The sequence below is a fragment of the Borostomias antarcticus genome (assembly GCF_949987555.1).
Source record: "Borostomias antarcticus genome assembly, chromosome: 14".
Lineage (NCBI taxonomy): Eukaryota > Metazoa > Chordata > Actinopteri > Stomiiformes > Stomiidae > Borostomias > Borostomias antarcticus.
Genome location: NC_140247.1, coordinates 10,263,661 through 10,273,660, shown reverse-complemented (window position 1 = coordinate 10,273,660; position 10,000 = coordinate 10,263,661). Strand labels below are relative to the sequence as shown.

At 53.1% G+C, this 10,000-nt stretch overlaps 1 protein-coding gene across 1 annotated transcript in view; it reads right to left on the bottom strand.

The window, feature by feature from the left end:
* arhgap23a (Rho GTPase activating protein 23a) overlaps positions 1-10,000 on the bottom strand; it is a 24,044-nt gene that overhangs the window by 6,745 nt on the left and 7,299 nt on the right. Inside the window, exons 6-18 of the mRNA XM_084448897.1 lie at positions 9,710-10,000; positions 5,740-5,898; positions 4,846-4,957; positions 4,671-4,710; positions 4,393-4,530; positions 2,916-3,236; positions 1,883-1,944; positions 1,667-1,785; positions 1,420-1,538; positions 916-1,068; positions 582-660; positions 389-462; positions 72-161 (exon numbers count right to left, since the gene is read on the bottom strand). The exon at positions 9,710-10,000 is cut by the window's right edge and continues 1,348 nt beyond it. Of these exons, the coding sequence (XP_084305023.1) occupies positions 72-161; positions 389-462; positions 582-660; positions 916-1,068; positions 1,420-1,538; positions 1,667-1,785; positions 1,883-1,944; positions 2,916-3,236; positions 4,393-4,530; positions 4,671-4,710; positions 4,846-4,957; positions 5,740-5,898; positions 9,710-10,000 (1,757 nt within the window). The remainder of the gene's footprint in view (positions 1-71; positions 162-388; positions 463-581; positions 661-915; positions 1,069-1,419; positions 1,539-1,666; positions 1,786-1,882; positions 1,945-2,915; positions 3,237-4,392; positions 4,531-4,670; positions 4,711-4,845; positions 4,958-5,739; positions 5,899-9,709) is intronic.

Here is a 10,000-nt window from a genome sequence, read left to right as displayed (position 1 = left end):
ACGTTAGCACGTTAGCGCCGCGGCGCGTAACGACGTAATCTACGCGCGGCGCCCGAAAGCGCCCCCCCTACCTTGTTCTTCTCCGAGTTGTCGGCCACCGTCTTCAAATGGCCGACCAGGAACTTGAGAGTGTGATAGTAGTAGTCCGGCAGATCCCGGATCTCAAAGAGATAAGAAGAAATAGAGATGATATCTCGACGTCGGTGACTTCTCACGACTTCTCTTCTGACTCGCTTAACCTGTCGGCCCGGCCCTCGGCGCAAATGTCAACTCGTGAAAGATTATTGCGCAAATGAACACCCACAGGCATACACACACACACTAACCCTAACCCACACACGTGCGCACGTACACACACACGCGTCCACACACACACACTGTAACGTACCAGTTTCTTCATGGTTTTGAGCCGATCCGCTGTATTCTCCATCCGATTGGCCTCTATGAAGTCGTTGTACTTGTCTAGAAGGATACAAGACATTAACTTCGAGATATGGACAGTTACAGTAACACACAAGTAGCTACGGTATAACCGGGAGATTATCTTCAGCGGTCAAGCGTGCCGACAGTACGGGACTCACCGTCGGTGAAGAGGGGCTCTGGAAGTTTCCGGAAGAAGGACTTGAGCAGACTACTGACCACGTTCAGGTCCTGCCACTTCTGGAAGAGACAAAACAGGTTCTAGTTAGCGGCTGAAATAGACGCCCTGTACACTGTGTGTGTGTGTGTGTGTGTGTGTGTGTGTGTGGCTGAGAGAATGTGTAGCTGTGTCACTTCCCCTTGCTGTCACTGTTTATGTGAGTGTGCGTCTGTGTGTGTGTGTGTGTGTGTGTGTGTGTGTGCACGACTGTGTGTTGTGTGTGTGTGTGTGTGTGTGTGTGTGTGTGTGTGTGTGTGTGTGTTGCTGAGACCCACCTCTTCGGCAGGGTTGATGTCCACCCCCTTGTTGAGCTGGTCCTGCAGACTGGACACCATGGCGTTGTTCCCCGGGACCCTGTAGATGCCTGTATAATCCAGACCCATGTCCTCCACCAGACCACAGCAGATCTCCACGATCATAGGGATGAACTGAGAGCACACGCACACACACACACACGCACACACACACACGCACACACACACACGCAGTCAGTAACTTAATTTAACGGTATTGCAGTTTCTATCGTCTCTCAGTTTCTGACATATCTCAATCTCATCTTAAAGATGTGTGCTGATTTATAAACACACACACACACACACAGTACTGTGTAGTAGGCTGTAGAAAGCAGCTATGAAACTATGAAAAAACTGTTATGTTACATGTGTGTGTTTGTCTGGGGGGTGGGTGCATGTGTGTGTGTGTGTGTGTGTACCTATGCCCGCACTTTAAGGGAGACGTCCTGTGATATACTGAGGTCAGAGGTCAAGGGCGTGACTGACCTTGTTGTTGGCGGCAGGCTGACAGTCCTCCAGCCGGACCCCGAACGCCTTCGGCCCAGACTTCTTCGACTTCTTCATGATGTTGATGCCCCAGGGGGACTTAGGAGGGCTGCTCTCATCTGTGGACAGACAGACAGACGGACGGTCAGTCAGGACGGACGCCCAAACCGCTGCGATAGCGAGACCGTGACGCCGGGTTCGGCGCCGGTCGCCCCCCCGGTTCGTTCCCCCCGCCCGTCGTGCTGACCTTTGCCCTCGGGTTTGGGCGAGCGCGGCGCCCCCGCCGCCGTCTCATTCTTCGCCGTCAGGAAGGGGGGCTTTATGCGGGACACCCGGGGGGAGGAGTCGGGCTTGCCGCCCGTCGGACTGCAGGGGGAGACAGAGAGAGACGAATCAAACGCGCCCTATGAGTCACTCCGCAGCTAGCGGACCGAGGCAGAGCGTTCTGAGTCACGAGACTCACCTCTGTTTCCTGTAGTCGTTCAGCTTCTTGCTGATCAACGCCTGCCTGGAGAACCCGAGCTCCTGCAAACACAAAGATGCCATTAAAGTCGCACTGAACTGAAAAAAGAATTCTGTCTCATTTTGGTTCACATAATTGGTCATAGTGTTCACCTATTCAACGATGTATGCCAAAAAAATTACAAAACTCTACTTTTGTTGTAATCTTATATCAAAGTATAATTTTCTTACTTCCTGGAAAACGGTAGGTCACGTGCAATGACGACAACAGGTACCGTAGATTTTAGGCCAATAATCTCACGACATCCACCCGTCAATCAACGCTATCCTTCTATCGAATCTGTCTAAAGTTCTTAAAACCCGTCCACTTGTCAATGTTCCAATCAAATTCCTCTAAACATATGTCCCACCCTCATAGCTTGTTTGCGTCGGAAATACGTCAAACTACGGAAGTTAGTTGATCTCAAACGTCCGTTTCAGTGCGACTTTAACTATGTAACTATGGTTACAACAAATGTGTGGAAGTTGGGACCGTGGCCTGTCAATCATTTCTGACTGACATGCCCCTCTTTGACACGGCCATAAAACGAGGTGACCTTGGAGAGGGGGAAATTTGGGCGTATAAAAAGGAGTTTTATAGTACTTAAAAATGACAGAATAACAACACTTATGGACATATACACTTTGATTTTACCTAAAGACAACTGCCATGTGTCATGTTCAACCACCATGTTATTAGCCAATTGCACAACTCCAGTACTTCCTGAAATCAGACATGCTTCTCTATTTCCTGTCCTACACTATTGGATGAAGTGATTAATCAGGTGTGCTTGACTGCAGCACAATGATCAGGCACACCTGGATAATAATTTCATCCAATAGTGTGAGACAGGAAATAGAGAAGCATGTCTAATTTCAGGAAGTACTGGAGTTGTGCATATAGTGAATTCCTTTAAGTTTCACACACTTATTTGCGCTCTAGCGCCACCGTGAGGTGAGAGGAGGCGGGACCGGGGGGGGGGCGGGGGGCTCACCTCGCTCTCCGTCTTGGTGTTCTCGCGGATGACCCTGATCCAGTCCAGCATGTCGTCGCGGTCCTCGGCTTGCAGCAGGTACTCGCAGAAGTCCTGTGTGGTCAGGCGCAGTGCGTGCTTGCGCTTGGTCTCGCTGTAGGCGATGTCCACCAGGCAGCCGCGGATGCCGATTGGCTGCTCGTCCTCCTCGGCCCCGCCCCCGCCGCCCAGCAGGGTGGCACCCCGGAGGACGGCCTCTCGCTTGTCCTTGTAGAGGAAGAGAGAGTGGGAGCGCAGCACCGAGAACACGCGCTTCCAGGGACGCATGCCGCTGCCTACCTTCTGAGAGACCAGAGGGAGGGAGGGAGAGAGAGAGAGGGAGAGACAGGGAGAGAGGAAGAGAGAGGGGGGGAGAGAGAGATAGAGAGGGGGAAAGAGAGAGGGAGGGCGGGAGAGAGAGGGGGGGAGAGAGATAGAGAGGGGGAGAGCGAGGGAGGGAGAGAGAGAGAGGGGGCGGGAGAGAGAGAGAGAGAGAGAGAGGGGGGGGGGGGGAAGAGGAGAGGGGGGGGGGGGTAAAGAGGAAAACAGTGATTAGGTCTCACCAGGTCCTGCTCCTCTCTTCCTGTGCTCCTCCCGTTCGATCACATCTTTACGTCACATCAAGAGTCAAGAAAACTTTATTATCCCCTACGGTCAAATTATATCACAGCCAGCAGTATTCTACCATAGATATCAGACAATAAATACAATAATATGAACAACAACCCCATCATATTGAGTTATTTTAAAAGGCCAACGGCCGCAGGGGTCAGTGAGTTCTTAAAGGACAATGCTCGTTTTTGACAACCTGGACCTTATTTACGACATATTATAAGACGTTTGACTCACTGAGATCACTTTGGTGTAGTTCGGAGGCATGTAGAAGAAATTTAAAATCCAGCGCGAGCCAGTATATCCATGTAATGGCGGTGGTCGGGGCACTTAGAATGCAGTTTCTAAAAATCTATTTTCTGCCGCGAAACGGTTGTTTTCATCAGTCTGTCTTTATGAATCGCTAGTTGTGCTTACATAGAGCATAGGCCTGTTGTGGGTTTTCACATGCCTCTGTAATATGATCTTTAGAAACGTCTTTCGAAACGAAATAGCTTCCTCACTTGCTCCAGCACGCATGTGCACAGCGCGCAATCGTTGCTCCAGCACGCTGTGCGCATGCGTGCTGAACAAGTGAGGAAGCTATTTCGTGTCTAAAGACGTTTCTAAAGATCATATTACAGAGGCATTAAAAAAAACACAACTGGCCTACGCTCTCTATGTAAGCACAACTAGCTGGATTTAAAATTTCTTCTACATGCCTCCGAACTACACCAAAGTGATCTCAGTGAGTCAAACGTCTTATAATATGTCGTAAATAAGGTCCAGGTTGTCAAAAACGAGCATTGTCCTTTAAGTCTAGTGGTCAGTGGCGTCTTGGCATCTTGGCATGGCGTCTGGCGCCCACCTTGCCCTTCTCCGTCAGGATCTGCTTGTAGTGCAGCCAGCCCTCCCGACGCACGTCGCTGTAGCTGATGCTGCCCAACTCCGAGGTGGAGTGGCGTTTTGAGCGCGCCTCCTCCGCCGCACCGAGGCTGTCCAAAGACTGAGACGCACACACACACACACACACGCACACACACACACAGGACCCACGTTAGGCGAAGCTCAGACAGACACGCATGTACTGTATTTTACTTTAGAATATGCAGTAACACCGATATCTCTAAAAGCGAGACAACTCACCCCGTCGGTGAAGAAGCTCTTCACTCTCTTTGGTAGTCTCCTGACGGATGACAGAGAACAGGGTTGGGATGACGTCCAGAACGGACGCCTGAGCGCGGAACTGAATAAATACTGTATATCTGCCGTCCCTAACGTCCGCGTCTCACCCCCCCCCCCCGAACACCCCCGTACTCACGAGAACACGCGTCCCTCGTCCCTGAAGGCGTTGAGTCCCTCGTCACATGACTTGGAGCGCTCCGTGGTGATGGCTAGAAGATAGGAGGAACGACGACTGGATTTAATACTGCCTGCTCAGCGAGAGAATGAACGAGTGAAAGAGGGAGAGAGAGGTAGAGAAACAGAGCGAGAGAGAGAAAGAGAGAGAGAGAATGAAGATGTGATGGCAGTCACCAGAGTGATGTTAGGGAGTGTTGGGTTAAGAGCAGGGGTGAGGGTGGGGTGGGGGGGGGGGGGGGGTGGAGGGTGGTGGTGGATGATGGTGGAGGGGGGGTGAGCTGGCGGGCGGGCGAGGGTCAAGTCACCTCAGGTCACTCTACTCACAACGGTCATGCAGGTGTGATCTGTCTGTCTGTCTGTCTGTCTGTCTGGGGGACAGACTCTCATGCAGGTTGATCTGGTCTGTCTGTTTGTCTGTCTGTCTGTCTGCCTGTCTGTCTGTCTGGGGGACAGACTCATGCAGGTCTGTAAGGGTTCCACTGGAGTTCATGCACAATAGTAAGAACCCTAACTGTACTGAACACCGTCTCTACAGGCAGGGTGAAGAACTACTTCACATCACGCGTGCAATGAAACATATTACTCATGCAACACAGAATAAACGAGTTGCCCTACAGAGGCTAGAGGAGCCATTTTGACCATCTCTCTATAGCAGCCTATCACGGGCAAGCGTGAGTGCATGCATCCCGCCTTCGTTCTAAGAGACGTAGCCCTGGGGGGGGGGGGCGTCTCTCTGAGGACGGGTTCGAGGGGAACCAGCGACCCCTGGAGGAGGGTCGTGGCGCGGCTGCATGCGAGGTAGGGGGGGGAGGCGGGTCCGTCCGGCTCCATCCGGAAGGGAGGGGTCACTCACTGCAGTCGTGTGAGAAGAGCCTGGTGAGGGGGAAGGTGAAGGTGGGGGAGGAGGCGGGGCCGGTGACGGTGGCAGGGGCGGAGCTCACGCCGCTGGACACGACGGAGGACGCGGGCACGTGGCGGGCGCGCAGGTCGGCACTGGGACTCGTCGGCTCATCTGTGGGAGGAGGTGGGGAGGAGGAGGAGGAGGAGGAGGGAAAGAGGGGGGTAAGTGAGTCAGAGGGGATGAAGGGAACGGTAGGACAGGGCGGAGGAGAGAGGGAGTTAGGAGGAGAGAGGGAGTCAAGGAGGAGGGGAGAGGTTGATGTGGCGGCGCCGGATTACCGTAGATGACAGGTGCGCTGCGACACACACACACACGCTCTTCCCTCTCGCTTACCACATACTGTACACATACACACACACACACACACACACACACAGTCACACTCGGGATATTTCCTCTACCTGTACAAAGCTGTATTACGAAACAAACACAGAAGCACTGATTGGACGACGCTGAACGAAACGCAGCACAAAAAGAGGACACACACACACACACACACACGACGGTCAAGACAATCTGTGATTCAATACCTCCGTCTTCTGCGTCCATCAGGTCGTCAAAGGGAAACTACTAAGGTGTTGGACAGCAGTGTAGCGTGTAACGGCACAGGGTTTCAGTTCTTTATTGATCGAAGGGAGTGGGCGTTTCTGGGATGTAGCCAGGATGTGTGTGTGAGTGTATGTAGGTGGCCGAATGTGCGGTAAACAGGGTACGATACACATTAAGGGCGCGCTTTGTAAAAGGAGAGAACGTTCGTAACGATGCGTCATTTTCGGTGTTCGTCAGCCAACAAACGATCCGACACATCAAAAAACAACAACAAAGAGGTCTATTTTTAGTCCTTTTCACAAAACAGAGGGATGTGAAACCGCGGACGTCAAAGCGAGCACACACACACACACACACACACACAACAACATCCTGATTAACAGAGAAGATGAACTAGCCCAGTATTTGCATACAGACGGAGGGGAGAGGGATTTTTCGAGACACGCCTCCCAGAGCAGCCAGTAGCTACAGTCATAGGAGGACCCGGTCTGCATTTTCACCCGACAACAGAGGGCAGCATAGCCTCTCTCCACATTTTCCACTGGGCTTGTGTGGCTCAAATGTTTTTGTCTTTATGTACTCAACTACTAACCTCTATACATTTACTGAGGAGCGCTCGGCCTGTAATGTAATCGGTCTCTCGACGCGTTAGAGTTGTGTCTGAGTATCTGTAGTGAGTCTGTGTTGTTCCCCTGATGGCTGCTCACCTCTCTGAGTCACGCCGCACGTTCTCTCAGCTGGCAGGAAGTCCCCTGCTGACCTCTGGTTCTTCAAGTCTCCTTCTACACACTCCTCTCTGTCTCTCTCTGGTCCTCTCTCTCTGTCTCTCTCTCTGTCTGTCTGTCTCTCTCTCTCTCTGATCCTCTCTCTCTGGTCCTCTCTCTCTCTCTCTCTGTCTCTCTCTCTCTCTGTCTCTCTCTCTCTGGTCCTCTCTCTCTGTCTCTCTGTCTCTCTCTCTCTGGTCCTCTCTCTCTGTCTCTCTCTCTCTGTCTCTCTCTCTCTCTGTCTCTCTCTCTCTCTCTGGTCCTCTCTCTCTCTCTCTCTCTCTCTGGTCCTCTTCTCTCTCTGTGTGTCTTTTTGTCTGCTGCTTTCTCATGTGCACATCAGGGCCAGCAGAAACAGCGGGAGAGAGAGAGAGAGACAGAGAGAGAGAGAAAGAGAGAGAGACAGAGAGAGACAGAGAGAGAGACAGAGAGAGAGACAGAGAGAGAGAGAGAGACAGAGAGAGAGAGAGAGAGAGTGGTGGAGGGGGGGGGACAGAGGCGGAAACATTCCCAATCTGGGATGTGGAATCTGCCTGTTTACAGCGGGGCCCAGAAATAGCCGCGCTGTGGGTTTAACAAAGGCCATCATTAAGCGAGCCAAAAGCACCCCGAGCGTGAGCTCACCGCTTCCAGGCCGGCCCGCCGAGGGGAGCTGCACACACCAGAACCAGAACCAAACCACTCCAATACACACTTCCCCTTCTCCATACGAGACACCATGACCTCACCGCCTCAGAGAGAGAGAGAGGGAGAGAGGGAGACCTAAAGAGAAAAGAACATGTCTATGAGAACGTGCCCTGGCTTTGCTCTTGCAGACTGCGTGTGTGTATCTATTGTGAGGAGGGTCTAGCTAGCGAGTGGAGAGCCCCCCCCCAGTGGTGCACAAAGGCATCATTGAGGGCAGGGGGGGGGGGCACCGCCTGAGGCTGACCGAAGGCGAGTATGTGTGGGCCCCTAACGGCGCTCCGCGGGTCGTGCTGGGCGAGCCCCCCCCTGGCATAGGCCGACATCACAGCCTCGTCATGTCCCGCTGCACCCATCGAAACCTCACTGAGGAATTTTCAATTCTCAGTCCCTCCCGTCGCCCCTCAAATTATAACTACCCAAAACGAGAGCGCCGCAAGGGTTCGTTACGAGCACGCGGGCGGGAGAGAGAGGACGGAGAAAGTCCCGACAGCCGTTAGCATCTGGTTACTTCACGACCGGAGCGGAGGACACAGGCACCCCCCCCCCCCCTCCGGGCACATAGTCTGCCTCAGACATCAGAGCTTTGCAGACAACAGGGCAGCAGCGAGCCACGCTCCCCGGCAGGACGGGAGATCGTATCAGCGCGTTAGGGAGACGGGAGAGAGAGGAGCGAGGGATCGTCTACGGGGGGGAGAGAGAGACTAGTTTCAGCCTCTGGTCATTAAACGTGCCCCGGCTTGTATCTCCGGCTGCCTAGTTTCAGTTAGTTCAGCTGCTCTGAGCTCGAGCGCTGCAGCAAGAATGCTTCCTGGTTTCTTCCTCTATTAAAAAACGCTCGCTCTCGCGCTTCTCGTTCCCTCTTATTTTCGCATGACTTGCCCATAAAGCGACATCCTCAATCTAAACAATCATGTGAACTTCTTTAAAAGATGACCATGTCAGCTAATTTGAATCTGCTTCGCGTTGTGCCGACCGTGCGGTTGTTTTCCGGGGCCTGGACGGTGGTTTTAGTCGCCTGTGGTTTGTCGAGCTGGGCCACCGGAGGTTCGGTAGCTGGAGAAGCCGTTGGCCGCTCGGAGCCTCCAGCACTGCTGTTGTGCTCCTCAGCTACACAGAAGAGGCGACAAGCTGAGACACGATCACAGATACCTCGTCTTCTTCTCACAAACACATACTGTACTGTGCAAATTCATACACCCCGACACACACATACGCATGCACGCACGCACACAAACGCACGCCCACACATACGCGCACAGACACACACACACACACACACACACACACACACACACTAAGACGTATGCTCAAGCACACAAACCACAAAAAATGTAATTAAATCCAACAATAACAGGTCAATCCTAGTACATCCAGGAATACTGCCAGTCATTACAGGTATAATTAGGGTTTTAATTCACTTTAATTCTGACTTAATCCTGCCGCTGACTGAAATAGAAGTGGGATTCATCCATATGACAAAGGGCTATGGAAGATGGAAGATGACAAGCGCAAACACACAGGAAGTCAGACTCTCCATTTCCTGTAAAGGGCCAGTTTGGGGGAGGGGGGGGGGGGGTAGTGTAGTCCCGTAAGCTATGATACAATCAAACACTACTAATACCATCTTTATGTCTGTGGGAAGTGCCAGTATTACCCAACACACACACACACACACCGATACACACACTGAGTGAAAACAAGAGGGCCTGGAGGCTTCACAGACAGACGGAGGAAATGAAGGACACACAGGTTCTAGCTTCCTCAGACGGGACACGGACGTCTCTTTCTCATCCTTACCCAACACGGGGACAGGGAGTGGGCTGTGTTAGTGTCTCATGTGCAAGCGTGGGGACAGTGTTGAGATGAAGCGATGAAAGCTGAAGAAGGGTGAGGTAGAGGAGGGTGAGGAGGATGAGGTTTACCTATGAAGGGTATGGAGGCCAGGGAGTCGTCCTCGACGGGGAGGGGCGCCAGGTTGCCGTTGGTTCGCCGGGGGGCGGGCGCCGACTCCAGGGGCTCCGAGGGGAAGCCCGCGGGATCCATGGCATCCACCGGCAGGGCGTAGTGAGGGTGGCGCATGGCGCTCCTCCTCCCGGTGGGGGGCTTCTGCCTGAGCACCACCTCCTGGGTTTGGGTTTGCCCCGCCCCCTCCGCCGCCGGCTCCGCCCCCCTCTCGTGGTTGGTGGGTCGGTAGGCGCGTTCCAGGGGCTCGG